This window comes from Daucus carota, chromosome 2 (assembly GCF_001625215.2).
Source record: "Daucus carota subsp. sativus chromosome 2, DH1 v3.0, whole genome shotgun sequence".
Lineage (NCBI taxonomy): Eukaryota > Viridiplantae > Streptophyta > Magnoliopsida > Apiales > Apiaceae > Daucus > Daucus carota.
This window is the reverse complement of record NC_030382.2, coordinates 46,631,445-46,650,502: the sequence shown is the minus strand read 5'-3', so window position 1 is coordinate 46,650,502 and position 19,058 is coordinate 46,631,445. Positions and strand designations below refer to the sequence as shown.

The following is a 19,058-nucleotide window of genomic DNA, read 5'->3' as shown; positions in this document are numbered from 1 at the left end:
AACAAATATGATCTTTTAGGGGCCTGGGGTGGGCTTGTTGATTACCCAAGTTGTTGCATTTGGGCCAGTATATATCGGCTTATTTTTGGACTCGGAATTCGGGACTAGACCCGATTTTCGAAAAAGACTCGGGATTTGACCCGGGTCACAGAGCCTATGGGGTATCCGTTTTGGCCTGACGAGGACGTTAGAAATTTAAGACCAATTGCACCAACAAATCTTTTGGGAGCATGTGGTGGGCTTGTGGATTACCCAAGTTGTTGCATTTGGCACAATATATTTCGGCTTATTTCGGTTCGGAATTCGGGACTAGACCCGATTTTCGAAAAAAAAAAGACTCGGGATTTGACTCGGGTTGTCGCAGAGTAGACATGTGTAGCCTGGATAGATCCCTATTTTGGATTCAGTAATAACCTTTTGGCATGTCCTTGTCAACTGATAAAGTTATGTTTAACACTCAGAATATTATATTGCTCTCTTGTATTTCTTGTATCATCAAATGTGGATCTCAATTCTCAATTTAGTCACTACAAAAATTTGGTTAGAAAAGTTTATGATTAGAAAGAATCCATATTTGTAGCAAAACTACAATAGAATCTCGATAAGTCACTGTGTACCGAAAAAAAATATATTCATTTAGATAAATAATTTATCTGTGTTTAATTTACAAAATGCATGTAAAACGTAACGATTATAAAATCGCATGGAAATTGTAGTTACATTCATTTTTTATTTACTCTCCAGATACATGTGGATCAAGTGCAGTGTAGTTGATGTTACTAATAAGATTGTACGTAAGACTACTTATATGATTGCATATCTTGAATCTTAGAGTCTATAGATTTCATTTTAACCTATATATCTATTCTACTTTGTCTTTCTTAATTCTATTGTTGAGAATATGTCTTTCTTAACTTTTAATTTAATGGCTTACAGATATTAGTCAAAATCAATAACAAAATACTTATTAATGTATATGAACATTTTTGATTGGATGACTAATATTAAATACTCATATTGTTTGAAATTTATTGAATATTCATTAATGTATACACAGGACTTCCAAGTCCCAGTTCTCGATATTCATTATTGATTTATTGAGGTTCTACTGTATGTTGCATTCTTTTGCAGGGATGGAATCAAGCAATAAGCATGTTGAGCGCTGGTGACGATCACTGGGCATTATATGCAAAATCAGTCCTTGATAGAACACGGCTTGCTCTTACAAGCAAGGCTGAGTTGTATCATCGCCAATTACAACCATCCGCTGAATACCTTGGGTCTAGGCTAGGAGTGGATGAGTGCGCTGTATGTAATATCTGTTAAGAGCTGCTTAATTAATTTTTGTGGATTGCATAACTGTGCTGTAAATTTATGCAGGTGGACATATTTACTGAAGAAATCATCCGTGCTGGATCTGCTGCTTCATTATCTGTACTTCTTAATCGACTTGATCCCAGTCTTCGCAAAATTGCTAATCTGGGAAGGTATTTATGCTTGAATTTTTGCTGTAAATTTGGCGTTTTAGCAATTCTTCATATGGGTACAGGCAAATACATGAAATGATAAACCCTTTGACTCTGAATTGGCTGCTTTATAGTTGGCAGGTTATAAGTCCGGTTGAAGCAGTAGGGGTTGTAGTTGTAGTGGATGAGTTGCTTGCAGTTCAAAATAAAACTTACGAACAGCCAACCATACTGGTGGCAAGATCTGTAAAAGGAGAGGAGGAGATTCCTGGCGGTACTGTTGCTGTGCTGACACCTGACATGCCAGATGTCCTGTCTCATGTATCTGTTAGAGCAAGAAACAGCAAGGTACACTATATTTTCTTTGTGGTGATATTTAGATTGCATGACCTTAAGAGGAGATATGTAACCAGCTTTGCAACATTGGCAGGTTTGCTTTGCCACATGCTATGATCCCAATATTTTCTCTGACCTTCAAGCAAAAGAAGGAAACTTATTGCATCTAATACCTACATCTGCCGATATAGTTTATAGGTAACATATAAACCGATCTTCTGTGATACCTTCTGATATCTGAATTTGACCGATCTTCTGTAATACCTTTTGATATCTGAATTCGATCTGATTACAAAACTGATGATTTGACAGTTTTTTGTTGTTTGACACGATTTTTTGCCTCGTGCAAAGATGAGAAATTATTTCCCCAAATCAGTTGTGATTTACGAAAGTAAGGATTTTGCTTTTTTGCATACTGTTTGTTAGCGAGGCAAAGGATATCGATGTAACAGGTTCGAGCAACCTTGACAAAGGTAGTCCTGGAGGGTCTATAACACTGACCCAAAAAAATTTTGGTGGAAGACATGCCATATCATCTGAGGATTTCACAAATGAATTGGTAAGCCTTTGCTTGTCTGTGTTATGAACTTTTCAAGTGCACTGTTTATCACCGAGTCATGGAATGCATTTAGTATTGTTGAATATTGAACAAATATTTCATTAAAAATTCAAATTTTATTTAATTAAGATCTTTTACTAACACATTAGATTCTAGAAGGATTGTATACTTAACATGGTATTATAGCTGACTAGGGTTTATAGTGTCCCAAAGATGAGTTTCTAGTGATCCGCTCTTCAGTCCCAAAAATTGCCTTTTGAGCAAAGGGGAATGTTAGATATACAGTGGCCCTGCTTGGCAATTAGCGGTTAGCTGTTAGCGGGTTGAAATAGCTGTTAAGCTGATTGAATTAGTTGTTTAGTGTGAACTGTGTGGTAAGTAGCTGTTTGATTAGCTTTTTGTATTTTAACTAGACACATGTCAATCCTCTAATCCAAAAAGCTCCTCCTAGTAACTTTTTGAAAATTAGCTTTTTGAGTTTAAAAAGCTATTTCAATCCACTAACCACCAAACAATAATATTAGGTTAATTCACATGGTCAAACCTCTAATATGTCCCAAACCTCTAACTTCCAAACATGGCCAATATTAGGCAATGCAGCACCCCCTCCTTACAGCTTAAGGTTGTAGGAGAGTTGGTATACACTTTATTATGCTTTAACATGAGTTCCTTTCTTCTATTTTTTGAAGGTTGGAGCCAAATCACGTAATATTGGATATCTAAAAGGAAAAGTGCCATCTTGGGTCGGTATTCCAACTTCAGTTGCCCTACCTTTTGGTGTGTTCGAGAAAGTTCTTTCGGATGATTTAAACAAGGTTCCTCAGCTAAATTGTGCATCTTCATGGATTCAATAATAAAATTCATTACGCACTTATATGTTAGGCATGTTTTTGTTTTCCAAGTACAACTCTTATTTGCTCTCAAGTAACACATGTATGATTTGCCCATATTTTGCTTCAGCGCGTTTGTCTTTGCTGTTATTTTAGCCAGATCTCTTTTTTAATAAATTTTTTGAAGTAGCTAGTGTTTACATACATTATTTTGTTATTTCAAGCTGGTATTTTGTATTAACCGTTGAAGTGTATAATCTACAGGGAGTAGCAGAAAAGGTGCATATCCTGCAAAATAAGTTGGAAGAAGGGGAGTTCAATGTTCTCCAGGAGATTCGTCGGACAGTTTTGGCACTTGCAGCACCGCCACAATTGGTAAGCTTCCATAAGATGAAAAGGGGATTGAAGATATTCATATATTAGCCTTCTTTTTACTTTGTTTATGCAGAAAGTACCTTAAAATATTCATCTGATGAAGGGAATCGGTTAAGTCTTTGGTACTAGTACATATAGCTCTTTGCAAGTGCTGTGTTTGTTTCTTGTTGCCTTATCGCTAGCTAGTAGCACTTGGATCTGCAAGTGTTAAAGCAAGCTGTTTAGACTGCTAGCCATATAGATTTTTTAGGCAAGAAAACATCTTCAACCTTGCATCCCTAAAATGACTTGTATATTCCTCCTCACAGACCAAAGTTCTTTCTCTATAAAAGTTTGATGTTACGGAATTTGCTCACTGCTGGCCGTTAAGACTATTAGAGAGCTGTTTGTTTGAATCCTTTTATAACTACTCTTAAATGGGTCAATAGACAGGCATAACAACCTAACCAAATGAAAACTGTTTGTTGGGAAATGAGGAGCAGAGAACAAAATAAAATATATTAGCATGACCATTATTGAGATGATACAGAAGGGATTCTACGTGAGGATAGAATGACTTATGATGCCCTTGATGACAAAACGGTCTTGGTGTTACATAGCCAAAACAAAAAACGGTTGTGGTGTTGCCACTTGCCAGTTTGTTTGTTTGTTTAAACCTCATGACAAGAATTTTGCAGGTACAAGAATTGGAAACAAAGATGCGAAATTCTGGCATGCCTTGGCCTGGTGATGAGGGTGAGCAGCGGTGGGATCAAGCATGGATGGCTATCAAGAAGGTAAAACTTTCAAGCCTTTGGAAGTACCACATGAATACTGATTTGATAATTCAGTTTTGCCCTAGTCAAGCAGTGGATATCTGTCTTCGCTGCACAATCATATTCCTCATTTCACCAAAAATGTTTTTATGTATCACATATGCTGATATCACAAGGAAAATCTCTGCCAATCAAAAAATGGACAGCTTATGAGGCTTTCACCAATCCGTGCTCCATATTCATATTTTGATTTCTCACTGGCTACTTCTAAGGTTACTTGTCTAAAAAAGAAATGACTGGTGGACTAACACCAACCTCAACTGCAATTTAGGTTCTACATATATCTAATTGTTTTTAATAGTTTATTAGCACACTGTGTATTTTGTGCATGTTAATACCTCTTCAGTTTCTCTTATCATCCATTCCAAATATACCAGGTATCACTTTATTTAAGGAACTAGTTCTAAAATTACCAGGATACGACTTGTCTATATAACCAGGTTTGGGCTTCAAAGTGGAATGAGAGAGCATACTTCAGCACAAAAAAAGTAAAGCTAGATCACAGCATTCTTTGTATGGCTGTCCTTGTTCAGGAAATAATAAATGCCGATTATGCATTCGTGATCCACACTACTAATCCATCTTCAGGGGATTCGTCAGAGATATACACAGAGGTAACTTTGGATTTACTCATTTTGGATGTTAATTTGAGCCACTCTTAGGTTCTACTGAAATATATTCATAGTAGTATGCTGCTAATTTATGCGCATTAATCTTAAGAGGTACATATTCATGTAACAAGCGGCATTGTAGCAATCCACCAATGTGCAATGGTAGGACAAAGTTATCTGAAGTAGTTCCTACTCTAGAAATGATATGTTAAAATTAATCATATGACAACTGTCCAATCCCCACCTGGCAGCCAATATAAATTGTAAACAACCTGGCCTTGAAAAGGTTTTTAGACAATTATACATGTAACTTCTAAAAGTTGGATCAAGGAAATCTAGTTGTTTTGTTAACTTCATGTAGTGATCCGCAAAAGGCAAAACTGGATGCTAACCTCTGCTTTCAACTCTCACAAGGTGGTTAAAGGGCTAGGAGAATCTCTTGTTGGAGCCTATCCAGGTCGGGCTTTGAGCTTTGTGTGCAAGAAAGATGATCTCAACTCTCCCAAAGTAAATCTACGCTTTCCTGTTATCTCTTATATATATGTTGTTCACTCTGAATCTCCTATGGATGCTGGCAAAATGCCACAGTAAGGGATTTTAAAATTTCATATTTTCAGGTATTGGGTTATCCAAGCAAACCTATTGGCCTCTTTATTAAACGTTCCATTATCTTTCGATCTGATTCCAATGGTGAAGATCTAGAAGGCTATGCTGGTGCTGGCCTTTATGATAGGTACAATTTCAAGAACTCGACTTAGTTGCATGCAATATAATTAGCCAGCCTTTTTGACTAATGTCCTTTGAAGTCTAACCCTACATTAAGATTCCAGTAACAAAACCTTCTCATTCTTGTAGATCATTATGTCTTTTTTTTCAATGTTCTTGAAGTCCTGGTTCTTGTTTTCATAAATTCCTTTTCTGGTTGTACCTACACGGACATCTTATTCTCTGTACAAACTTTGATTTAAACAACAGTGTTGAAGCAAAGGTTTATTGGTCTATTCTAAGTTCACAAATTTGATTCCACTACACTGTTAAAGCTAATGTTGGTTCATTCGAAGTCCACAACTCCAATTAGTACGACAGTATTGAAGCTAATGCTTATTGGTTTAGTCTTAAGTTCACTTTGAGTTGTATGGCTTTTTGCATATACAAAGCTAGTACTATTTCTGCTTGCAGCAATAGTTTTGCATCAACATCGACTTATCCTGTTGCTATTTTATTTAATTGATACACAAGAGCTAATACAAATCCCTTTCCTTAGCGTGCCTATGGATGAAGAAGACAGAGTAGTTGTTGATTACTCATCCGACCCACTAATAATCGACAGTGACTTCCAGAAATCCATACTGTCTAGCATTGCTCGTGCCGGAAGTGCAATTGAAGAGCTCTATGGATCTCCTCAAGACATCGAAGGAGTGGTGAGAGATGGAAAGATCTATGTTGTCCAGACAAGACCCCAGATGTAAGCAAACCTCTGGTTTCAAGATCCAAATATTGTTCGAAGGCAAGGAACTAGAGATTGTCTACCAAACAAGTTTCTGGGAACATAGTTTATTCTTTAAACGGTTAAAAGGTTGTAAGAAGAGTCAGCTACTACTGTAACATTACAAGAGGTTGCGTTTATATTACAGAAAATAGTTGTCAACTTATTGTACTCGTCATTCGCAAAAACAAAACAAAAAAAAACTTATTGTTTAATGAGCATTAACCCGTGTTTTCTTTTTTTAGGTGGTCTATTAATATTGCAAAAGAAAACAGCAGTCTGCATGTATTATGAGCACCATCGACCCTGTGAAAATAAACATGAAGTGATCAGCATTATGCACTAATGCGTCATGAGTTGAGAGTTTTGAAAGCTATGCAATAAATGATGGCAGCTCCACCAAGATGTATCACGTATCGTGTCCTAATAAACAAAATTAAATACGAAAGACATGTCGAAGAAAAAATTGAATACTGGGTCTGGGCCGCACCCATCATACTGTTGTCTTAGTGCAGTGGCGGCCACTTCCCACCAATTCCACTTATTCATCATACAGCCATTTTTCGCCCTGATGTTAAACTTTTTATATTTTCCGAGTCTTTTACGTTCGGTTGACGCGGTTTATGAGCATTAATACTTTGTGTCTGCGTCTCTCAAATGTGTTGATATTTGTTTTTCAACAAGTGGGTAGGTGCAAATGTGCAATGGTGCATGCAATCAATGGATTCTAGGATGCATATATAATACTCGTGTATGGACTTCACCCCAAGTAGGAAAATGAAGCGAAAACTTGCGAGTATGTAGTCTGAGTGTACAACATAATCATGATTATATGCATCACTATGATGTAGGAAAGCAAGATAAAAAGATTGTCACCCATTCACTAAGAGATTCTTTTCCAACACATGCACATTGCCCTGCCCAGCTACATTTTCTGAATTTTCGACTATGGATTCCTTTATATCATGGTGGACCTGAGTATTAAACGGTTAATCAGTTGCAGACTTGCAGGGTCTCTCATGTTTAACAATTCTAAAATTTTCATATTTTTCATATATAAATAAGGGTTTGGAGTTTATACAACACTTTTTTATTAGTGCGCCTGTAATCATATTTAATAGATTTTTTCAACAATTTGACCATACCAATATGAGGATTGTCTCACAATATTATAACAATATTGTAGTAGAATAAATTTAAGTATATTTAAGTTGTTGAATTTCCATCAAAAAAAAGTTGTTGAATATTAATTTTATAATGATATACTTTTTTTTGATATAATTTTATGATAGAGATTGGTCGATCATTATTTGTTAAAAACAATTATCCAAATCACTAAATTAGTTGAAAATTTGTATATTTATTTATTTATACAAGATATTTACATCCATATAATTGAATTTTTTGTTAAATATAAATATATTATAAATTTGAGACGTATTAGATGAATTTTAAATACTTTTTTTCTATAAATAAATGATAAACCTATATATCATAAATTGATTTTCACTTGCATCTTAAACTCCAAACCCGCTGTTCATTGTTGGGGTTGGGAATTCTCCACTCTAGGCATGGTGGGTGCATGATCACTAACACCTCCCAGTTGAATAATTTTTAAAGTGTTTTCCTGAGGAAGAAAATAAGAGTCATGCCTCTTGGACACAATCATAACCATTCCACGGCCGTATGCCTTTCCTGTCCTCTTTTATTTCACCCTCTTTCAGCATCCACAATTTATCAAAAATGCTGCATACATGATGATGCATTCACTTTTCTAAGTACAAATTGTAATTTAAACGTACATAACGTTATAGAGAATTAAACAAAATAGCATCCAAAATTACAACTTTATTTTTGCATTAGGCCTTAATTCGTTGTTCTTTTTATGTACGCGCATGGCCAGTTATGTTAAAAAAAAAAAAGTATGTCCACAAAAAAAGATATTCTAACACAAGTATTCTATCAAAATATTTAACAACATGTTTAGTACTATTTTAAAATTAAAATTAAAAATATATGTCCAAAAAAGTTTTTTGCTTATATATTTTTTAAAATTCATATTCACCTATAACATTTTTTAAAAAATTCATATTTTTTTAAATATTTTGAATGACACAAAAATGTGTCATAAAAATAAATTTTAGGAACAGCTTGGGCCACAGGATCGGCCTGCATACACGCCCGTTTGTGAAAGGAATAATCGGAAGTAGTAGTCATTATGCCAAGGTTGGATCATGGATGGTGGAGGAAACACCGTCCATCAAACCAGTACTAACTGCAGTTGTTTGATTCTCTTTCATGATTCGATTCTCTCCTTTTCATGCGAGTGGGAGGATTCTTCATCTGCCACCTTACAATTTCTTCAATTATTCTCTCTTATTCCACATTTTCAGATGCTTGGAGATAATATTAATGCCTTTCTAAGGAATATGAAATCTAGATGAGAATATCGAACTCTAATTTTGGATTGCTTGTGATTCCACATTTCCACTTACATATTTTGGACCATTCGTTTTTGTCGTAATTAGCAATTTTTGTGCTTTATTTGCTTGGTTGCCGAAAAAATGAAGCAAGCTGTTTATATATTACCGTATCAATTAAAAAGCAGATATGACAATTTATCCCGCAAATATAGAGTAAAGTTTTATGAAGACTATTTTTTTGGAAATCGTGGAGACCACTTATTTTGTATAAGTAAAATATTGCATTAATACATTGCAAAACTCATAATTTACATGTCCCTTTTAAAAAAATCACGCATCTTAAAAAAAAATTAGTTGAGTATTTGATTTTCTAGTCTACAGCTAATAAATGCACTGAATTAAATTGATTTATTCATATATGGGTGGTAATCAAATATGAAAACTTGTATTCAAAAATTATTCTTTAGAAAATTTTTTCAAAAATTGCTTTGAAAAGAGAAATAAGACATATATTTGGGGATAATTTTTTTTAAATAAGGACATGTAGAAGGAGGGATTATGATGCAAGACATTGGTCTACAGTGATTCATCAAAATTAATAAGCGTACTGGCATAAATAAAGCAATTCAACTTCATTTTTGTGGCATCATCAATCGGCTCCCCTTTTTTGTTTCGGAGTTTCTATAATACTCATTCCGTTTCAATTTACATGTCCATTTTTAAGAAATTTTTTTGTCTCAAATTACTTGTCCACTTCAATTTTCAATGCAAAATCATATTTCCAAAGTCAATTCTACTCCACATATCCCTTATTTATATTTCCTAGATCAATCTCACTTCACATATTTTGATAATTAATTTGTGAATATCCACTTTTCTTAAACTGTGTTATTTTTTAAAAGTGGACATCTAATTTGAAACGGAGGGAGTATAAGCTTAGTGGAGTTGAAGTTTGAACAAGAATTAAGTGATATCATTACCACTGCCTATCGTATCAATGATGGACTTAAGGACTTGATATTAAATTAGAACGAAACACATCGCGTTTGAATTCAAAGCAACCAAAGTAGGGGTTATTGATTACAATCTTTTGCAAGGTTACATATTTACATTGAGCCCAAAAAAGCTCACTTTTGTTCTTTCTTTGTAGGCTCAGTTTCAACTCTCCAAAGCAAAAGATCAGGAATGATGATTTTGCGATTAATCGAAGTGTCTCATCAAATATTCCACTTTTGAGATAAAAAAGATTAATTTAGTCAAATCTAAGTTTAGTGAGTGTTCAACCAGGTTTGGTCAACTTATCCATCATTTTTCACTATAATGGATTTGGCCATTTGGGTACGAACTCCTCTAAATTAAATTGTATAATATTTTTAATTTATAATAAATCTTGTTTAACTCCGCTAGGATTGATGATTTCGCATAGCTTATCGTAAGACCAGTAGAGTTTAAAAAATACTTATGAAAAAGCGCTTAAATTTATGAGGTGCAAAATGTAAACTCAATTTTGACGATCATCTTGACGTAAGATAGTCAAAGCGGTATATGTCGAAGTGCTGTTTAACATGCAGGCATGTTTGAAAGGAAATATTGTTTGAGACCAAATCGAAAAAACACTTGAAATTTTAGAATGTAAAGTGTAAATTACTCTAAATTATTGTTATTGAAATATAATTAAATATTATTATTAATTATTATAATTTATATTATTTTAATCAACCATTATAATCAATAAATGAAGATGCAACCTAATTATTTTAATATATAATGAACTTCTAACTCCTTGAGAAAAGTGTAAAACTGTAGTGCTGACGGACTGTTTGACTGGGTTCAACAAGTCAAGGCTTATAAGTCAGAAATATTTTATTCGTTTTGTATGTGTAATGAATTTATAAGTCAATTCTCAATTTAAAAGCAAAGAAGTGTAAAATCCTAGGCTTTGTTATGACTTATTTTATTTTTGAAATTTATTTCTACATAGATGACCACTTCAAAAAATAATCTATATAATTTAATATTATATTAATAATTTTAATATCGAATAAGTTGTAAATATCAAAAAAATTATCAAAACACATAAAAATAAAATGACTTCTCAATTATAAATAATTTTTCAATAAACACTTATTTAATTCACGCCAAACTGGTACCTGAGTTTCGTATTAATACGACCAACATCACATTATTCGCATACCTTTGAATTAGGAGCAAGTGAAAAATGTGGTACTTCATCTATCATTTTATCAACGCAACAACCTAGCTAACTAAAGCATAAAGAGATCCATTTCGTTTTTTTACGAATGAACGTGAGGATACATGTTTTACATATTTTAGTTTTTCAGTCCTTCCTCCCAGCTTTTACTTTGTAAAAACATTTACTAATACAAAGTATTGATGTAATAGTTTGTATGTGTTGATAAGATAAATATAAGCGGCAAGCTAATTATTAATGTCGTTATTAGCCATCTTACTCGCCCATGTGAAAGCTTTAACAGCTTTGATATATACCCCTGGTCTACTACTGAGATTTAACAAAATGGTCCAACTTAACCATTAATATTAATGTATTAATAAAAACCTTATTATATAAACCCTCTGGAACCGACACCAGACCCTGCAAATCGATAACCCAAAGACTTGGGTTCCTATGGCATCGTGCATAGACTGTGGGGCTGTTGAACTTAAATAAGTGTTTTTTGCTTAAAATAAAAAAATGAAGTAAAAGTCAGAAATAAGTTAAGACTTATAAGTGATAAAACTGTTTGAGAAATAAGCACAAGTCCTGATACAAAAGCTAGTAATCCTAACTTCTTTTAAGTGCTTATTAACTTTTTACACAAACGTAAATAAGTGCTTCTAACTTATAAATTCACAAGTTGGCTTATAATTGTTTGCCAAGCACCACGTATATTTTCATGCATTTAGTCGTGGCAAAACCAGATTTTAAAATATCAAATTTGAAAATTTTTATATGCAAAATTAGTTGAGACTTGAAGTAATATATACTCTATAATTTCCAAGGAGCATTTATTTATTTAGTTATTTTTATGCGTTGCTCCTTACTAGTTCTGTCCGATTAAATAAAAGTAGGTCGGGGGGGCGACTCACATATTTACAGCTAAACTTAAGGTTACTGGTACCTGCAGGTAGAGTTGCATAACTGAATTCGAAAGATTTAAAGAATATGAAGATCAAGTCTTAATATTTATAGTTGATGCATATATATAGCTGAGGAGAGTGAAAGTGGGTAAAGTATAAAGAAAAGGGAAGCGAAATATAAGCAGCTGAAAACGCGCATGCACATGCCAGAATGTAGATGAACATATCCAGGTCAGGTCAGGTGCGCATGGTACCACATCATTGCTCAACGCCCACTAAGATACTCTTTAATTGTGCTACTAATTCTTACCCGCATCACTGCTCCACCACCTTCCTATTTATATTAATATTAAATATTAATTCATTCGACACACATAATTAAACCCATCAATTACAGTTATGTTTTTGAGATATCAATGTCACAGAAATGAAATGAAGCTAATGTCACAAAAATGAAATGAAGCTAGCTAAACCAAGAGCCTATTTGCCTCGGTTTAAAGTTCATACTTTTAAATCATTTCTGGCTTTAAACTGAAACTTTTCTATTCGTGTAATAAGTCAGAAACCGGCTTAAAGTCGGAAACTGATTTAGAGCCAGAAGTTAGTTTGAGATACATTTTCCGGTGAATTAATGTTTTTGAACATTTTTTTTTATAAAAATTACTCCTAAGTCATAAGTTACCCATAAATATTTTTATTTTTATCATTATGGCCTTGTTTGGAAGTTAGAAGTTTGGGGCAAAATTAGAGGTTTGGGGTGTTTCAGAGGTTTGACCACAATAATCCGTTAATATAAGTGTTTGGTAGTTAGCGGATTGACACAGAGGTTTGGACACAAAAAGCTAATTTTGAAAAAGCTATTTTGAGGAGTTTTTTAGGTGAGAGATTTTGGTTTGTGTCAGAAAAAACTAATCAATCAGCTATTTACCAAACAGTTTTATGAGAAACAACTAATTCAATCCGTTAGTCAAAACATCTATTTCAATCCGTTAGTCAAAACATCTAATTCAATCCGCTAACAGGTAATCCCAAACAAGGTCTATATTTTTTAATAATTCATAAGTCATCAATAAATCAAAATTATCCAAACAGACTCGGCCAAACGGGCTCCAAATTACAAACCTAACATTTCGAGATTAAACAGATTGGTATCTAATGTTGCTTAGTAAAGCCGGATTTCAAAGGCAAGTTAAGTATATATGTTTTCTTTACCCATGTAATATGATATTAATTTGTTGGTGAATTACATATCATTATAGAACATAATTATGAAAAGAAAATAAAAAGGAGCAGCTGACACAAAGCAAGTCTAGGGAAGTGAGAAAGAAAAATGCTCAAAGCAAATAGCTTTAAAAAGAAAATAGAATCAAGTTTAATTCCTATCTGTCTTCAGACCCAAAGTAAAGAATAACATAAATCACTTTTATTATATAAAATACAAATTTGCACTGCCCCTATCTATAAAAATTAACATAAAAAAGCTCAAAGTTCCAGTCTTTGTATTGAAGACTGGAAACACAACCCCACATACCCACAACCCTCTCTTTCTCCTTTCTCCAATTTCTCATTCTTCAAAAATATATATAATTGCACTGCCAAAGTAGCTGATTTATTAGTATATTATTCTGGTAGAAAATTAATAATACTAATTATATTTGTTTTTTATTGATGATACTGTTGTGTTTGAGGAGTATTTAAACTTGTTCCACATCCACATGGCTTGAACTCAAGAAAATTACATAACAGCTCTTCCCTGAGAGCAGTATACTTATTGTCAGAACATTTACAACAAGGGGTAGAATAGGGTTTTTGGGTTTTAGGGGTTGGAAATGGTGAAGCATTGAAGTAAGTTTCCAAGAATGGTTATTCTATGTTGTGTGGAAATGCTGGGAGGTGTGCTGCTTCTTCCATGGCCTAAAAAAGACAATTTTTTGAGCTATTCTGATCACAGAACAAGACAAGACCAATGCACAGAAACAAAAACAATTTGTTTGCAAGAAGAAGAAGAAGAAACTGTACATACTTCTTCTTCATACATGGTGTCTTCTTCTAGCTATTGCAAGATCTCCCCAGTCATTTCATTTCTTGTCTTGTTTCTTTGTGTTAGTTCTTCTGTTCCTCCTGTTTTTTCTTCGAAACCCGAAAATATTCAGCAAGGAAATCAGACATTGAGAACAGGGAAAGAAGTGCAGAGGTTGAAGCTCATCAAAGCTCATCTCAAGAAGATCAACAAGCCTTCTGTCAAGACAATTCAGGCATTTTTCTTATCTTTAGCACTGTAAAAGTTTGTTTTTTTTTCGTTTTGTTATGTTAATCTTGAATTTGTTGCAGAGCCCAGATGGAGATTCGATAGAATGTGTGCCAACTCATCAGCAACCAGCTTTTGATCATCCTCATTTGAAAGGACAAAAACCATTGGTACATTCATGAAATTCTTACCAGTTCATCTGAAATAACACTGTCTTTTTTTTCTTTTTTCTTTTTTTACTAATTTTACAAACTCAGACCATATTATTGGCTTAATAGGATCCTCCAGAAAGGGTGCGTAATGGTTCAGCAGACACGGCGTCGGAAAATTATCAGCTGTGGAGCTTTTCTGGAGAATCATGTCCAGAAGGAACAGTTCCAATCAGAAGAACAACTGAACAAGATGTTCTCAGAGCTAGTTCTGTTCGAAGATTCGGGCGAAAATTTCAAAGGCCTATCAGAAGAGACACTTCCAGCAGTGGCCATGAGGTTAGTATAATCTAATTAATCCATACTGCAGAACGAACATACGAATTGGTATGATTATGATTGTTCTTTAGAGCACCATGAAATCAATGAATTCAGATTTTTCAGATTTTCGCGGTGTGTTTTCATCATGTACTTTTATTACCTCGACAAAAGTCTTCGAAAAATAAATGCAGCCATACATCTCTATCCATGTTTTCTCTGATTACTATTGAAAACCAGAATTCTTTCAACTACTCAAAAAATTTCATTAATTTTGATTTTTGGTATATATAAACCTGATGATCAAATCCATGAACAGCATCACATTAGTCAATTTACAATTCTGTTTCGACATGATGATGATAGAATTAATTTTCAAATTTATGGCTACAGCATGCAGTTGGATACGTTACTGGACAACAATATTATGGAGCAAAGGCCAGCATAAATGTGTGGTCGCCTCGAGTGGCTAGCCGCTATGAATTCAGCTTATCTCAGATGTGGGTCATTTCCGGTTCATTTGGAAATGATCTCAACACCATTGAAGCTGGTTGGCAGGCAAGTTCATAGCTTCATACACTAATATGTCTCTGTAATTTTTTCAGAATTGAATAGTTACTGCAAATCTTGTGATTTTCAAGAAAGATTGTGTGAAGTAAAATTTGAATGAATGTGTTTGCTGGTATAGAATCCTGCAATCAATGAGTTAATTAGTTGAAAGAAATGGAAAACAGTGGATTTAATAAGGCATTAAAAGCAGCAATTACATCTCAACTACCTTTCAGTTAAAGAATTTGTAATGTAGCCATATAAGCTAATTTCATTAATTGATTGATATTTCACAGGTTAGCCCAGAACTTTATGGGGACAGTTATCCTCGATTCTTCACTTACTGGACTGTAAGTTGATTTTACATAGTCAGTCACTCCAATGCATTTACAGTAACATGTATGTGAATGTTGGCTTCTGTCAATGATCCGAGGCAACTCGTTGATAATCTGATATCCATCGCGTGCAGACGGATGCATATCAAGCAACAGGGTGCTACAATTTGCTGTGTTCGGGGTTTGTCCAGACCAGCAACAGAATAGCAATAGGAGCGGCAATTTCTCCCAGATCATCTTACCGCGGTGGCCAGTTTGATATTAGCATCATGATATGGAAGGTAAAATATAAGTTACTTTTATTGTTTAACTCCCTCCGTCCCATAATACATGTCTTTTTTGACTTTTGACTAGTTAACGATCGGTGAATTTGAATTTTAAAAAACCATAAATGACATGTAAATTGAGACGGAGGGAGTACACGCTAGGGCATAATTGTTGACAGAGATTTTACCTAGTTGCCTTACAAAAGTGTTGGCAATAACTTCTAAAATAGCTTGCGGAATAAGGCTACTAGCTACTCTTCTGGACCGTTTTCTCAGTTAAATTATTAGGTTGGTTGGGCGATGAATTGATAGATCAGTAACCTCACAATACTGTCTTATTCCCATATAGTACATCACTATACACAGTAGTATTTACTACAGTGTTTATCATTTTCGTTTTTTCACCCACTGTTTCAGACAATTTCTCATCAAGACACGCACGGTGCACACAGTAATAAATGTGAACATTCACAAACACAAATCTTATCGATTATTACATTTCGGCAAAATATTTGTCGAAAAATGCAACAAAATGTGGTTCACATGAAACGTGACGAATTCGTGCAGGACCCGAAGCACGGGAACTGGTGGCTGGAGTTCGGTTCCGGAATCCTGGTAGGGTACTGGCCAGCACGTTTATTTACACACCTGAGGAATCATGCAAGCATGGTACAATACGGAGGTGAAGTTGTGAATACTAGAAGCTCTGGTTATCACACGCCCACACAGATGGGGAGTGGCCATTTCGCTGGAGAAGGCTTCGGCAGAGCTTCGTATTTTCGAAATTTACAGGTGGTGGATTGGGATAATAGCCTGATTCCGCCGCAGAATCTTAAGGTTTTGGCTGATCATCCGAATTGTTATGATATACGAGGAGGGATTAATCGGGTGTGGGGTCATTATTTTTATTACGGAGGGCCTGGAAGAAATTCGAGATGTCCCTGATTAAGGGGTGGTCTTGGAATGGTTCTTATAATTTTGGTATCTGTCTTTTCAAGGGGAGCTTGTTTGTTCCTAGAGGCTGAGTTATTCATTTCGATCTAACATGTAATCTGTTAATTATACGAACTCATCGATATTATTATGTACATTTTGAAATGTGAAATACTAGTGAATATACTATCCGGTTTGTGAGCTACTCCGGTTTGATGCGTTTGAGTGTCATTGCTTTAATTTATTTTTGCGGCTAATATTAATATTCAAGATATTTAAATATTTTTGAATATAAGAAAATTTATTAAAGAGCGAAGGATACCAAAGGCACTCTAAATCTAAATAAAATATATGAAAATGTATTTTTCACACGTATCACTGTCTATATCCTCTGTTTTCTCTATTTATTTTCTTCTAATTTTTACATTATTGAAAATGCTCTTTTAAATCCGAAATAAAAAAAATTTATGAAAAATATATTTTTTATCTGAACTTCTAACTATGCCACGAAAAGAATCATAATAATTCTATCTAAGTAAACGAGCATCAATGTTAAAATTAATGGTATTCATGTCTGTGTAAAGTGAGAACTCTTTTGATAAACATTATTTAAAATTTCTCCAATATCTACGCCAACAACTTATATATACAAAGATGCAATGGTTGGTCTGTTTTCATTTTCCTTCGTTAACAAATTTAAATAAACAACAAAAAATGCAAAAAGTTTGAAGAGTAAAATATTGTGAAATCAACAAGAAATGTATATTTCATGATTCTTAAATTTAATTGACATGAGTCACATTTCATCGATTTTAATGTAACGGTGATGAAATTTCCATTTTTGTGATATGAATCAGAATAATGTTGATATTAATGAATTCAAATATTTTCCTGGTGATTATTTTTTTATAAACATAATATGAGTATGTGATGAAAATTTTGTTTGTTCTTTGGAACAACCTCTTTAACCAATCCCTTGTCACTTTGTTTCTGTTCTTAAACATCCTCTCTAATCAACTTTGTTTGTTCTTAAACATAATAGTTAAGAATGCAGAAAATTAAGTTGGTAGATTCGCAGAAGCATATCGAGAAGATAAATATAGAAAGAATAAGAAGATGCGAGATTGGTAGGAGCGTAGCGTAGCTTCTACTTGAAGATAATACAATATGAAATCTTGGGTTACCTACAAAAATGACTTGTTTTTACCTGTCACGACAAAAAGGATTATTTATCGAGATATCTCACATTTGAATCGCCCAGACCCTATAAACAAAAGAAGCTATGGCTTTTAGATCGGGTTAATAGGCAAAAATATCACTGAACTCATGGCCAACTTGCAATTGGGTTACTGAACTCAAAAAGTTTGCAAATGGATCACAGAACTAGATTTAATTTGCAGTCAACTCACTGAACTAATAAAAAGTTGCATTTAGGTCATAGCGCCGTTAAGTATGAGTTGACTTTAACGGAATCCGTTAAAAAATATAAAAAATAATAAAAAAAAACTTTAAAAACAAATATGAAATTTCATTTTTTTTGAAAAATTTTGAAAACTTAAAAAAAATCTGAAAATTTTAAAAAAATATGTAAGTTTATAAAAATATGGAAAAAATCTAAGAACTTCAAAAAATTCTAAATTTTTTGAAATTTTAAAACTTCAAAAAAAATGGAAATTTAGAAAAAATTCTGAAATTTTTTAAATTTCAAATATTAGGTATATTTTTTGAGTTTCGAGATTTTTTAAATTTTTTCAAAATTTTTGGTTTTTTTTTAAGTTTTTACATTTTTTCATATTTTTTAAAGTTTTTTCAAAATTTTCAGATTTTTTTAAGTTTTAATAATTTTTTAAAAAACCGATTTTTTTTTTATTTTTTTAACGGATTCCGTTAAAGTCAACTCATATTTAACGGCGTTGTGACCTAAATGCAAACTTTTATTAGTTCAGTGAGTTGACTGCAAGTTAAATCTAGTTTTGTGATCCATTTGCAAACTTTTTGAGTTCAGTGACCAAATTGCAAGTTGGCTATGAGTTCAGTGATCTTTTTGCCTATTAACCCCTTTTAGATCTTTCTTCCTACGTTATGTATTTGTATTAGAGTACGTGGTTTTTTTAATATAATGCCAACCAAAGTGCATGAGTATGTGTGATGTAGACAGAAATATGGTAAAGGGCAGCTTGATATATGAGCCGTGACTTTGTGACTAGTTACATATAAACAATTAAATTATATACGAATTTGTTGGCCAAATATTACCGAG

The 19,058-nt window shown here is 33.6% G+C and overlaps 2 protein-coding genes across 5 annotated transcripts in view; both read left to right on the top strand.

Annotated features, from left to right (window-relative positions):
* The window catches only part of LOC108209418 (alpha-glucan water dikinase, chloroplastic), a 28,307-nt gene extending 21,585 nt beyond the window's left edge, over positions 1-6,722 (top strand). For 3 of the 4 annotated variants that reach the window (XM_064087841.1, XM_017380313.2, XM_064087840.1), the window contains 12 exons: positions 1,132-1,308; positions 1,381-1,487; positions 1,601-1,814; positions 1,897-2,000; positions 2,229-2,361; positions 3,051-3,176; positions 3,456-3,566; positions 4,244-4,342; positions 4,822-4,995; positions 5,407-5,499; positions 5,610-5,725; positions 6,257-6,722. In XM_064087841.1, the coding sequence (XP_063943911.1) occupies positions 1,132-1,308; positions 1,381-1,487; positions 1,601-1,814; positions 1,897-2,000; positions 2,229-2,361; positions 3,051-3,176; positions 3,456-3,566; positions 4,244-4,342; positions 4,822-4,995; positions 5,407-5,499; positions 5,610-5,725; positions 6,257-6,461 (1,659 nt within the window). In that variant the 3' untranslated portion in view covers positions 6,462-6,722. Of the gene's footprint in view, positions 1-1,131; positions 1,309-1,380; positions 1,488-1,600; positions 1,815-1,896; positions 2,001-2,228; positions 2,362-3,050; positions 3,177-3,455; positions 3,567-4,243; positions 4,343-4,821; positions 4,996-5,353; positions 5,500-5,609; positions 5,726-6,256 lie in introns of those variants that run through there. The other variant, XM_017380314.2, reaches the window with a different exon arrangement.
* Positions 6,723-13,727: 7,005 nt separating this feature from the next.
* Positions 13,728-17,016, top strand: LOC108206124 (protein neprosin). The gene is made up of 7 exons (XM_017376316.2): positions 13,728-14,255; positions 14,332-14,418; positions 14,527-14,736; positions 15,109-15,273; positions 15,561-15,614; positions 15,734-15,880; positions 16,433-17,016. Exons 1-7 carry the CDS (start codon positions 13,860-13,862, stop codon positions 16,808-16,810), a joined length of 1,437 nt encoding a protein of 478 aa, XP_017231805.1. The 5' UTR covers positions 13,728-13,859; the 3' UTR covers positions 16,811-17,016.
* Positions 17,017-19,058: the final 2,042 nt, after the last annotated feature.

What these genes read in the sequence shown, in the direction of transcription:
- LOC108206124 (XM_017376316.2), top strand. Translation starts at nt 13,860, where the DNA reads ATGGTTATTCTATGTTGTGTGGAAATGCTGGGAGGTGTGCTGCTTCTT. An exon ending in CTTCTGTCAAGACAATTCAG is followed by an intron (nt 14,256 to 14,331) that starts GCATTTTTCTTA and finishes AATTTGTTGCAG; the next exon opens with AGCCCAGATGGAGATTCGAT. An exon ending in CCATTGAAGCTGGTTGGCAG is followed by an intron (nt 15,274 to 15,560) that starts GCAAGTTCATAG and finishes GATATTTCACAG; the next exon opens with GTTAGCCCAGAACTTTATGG.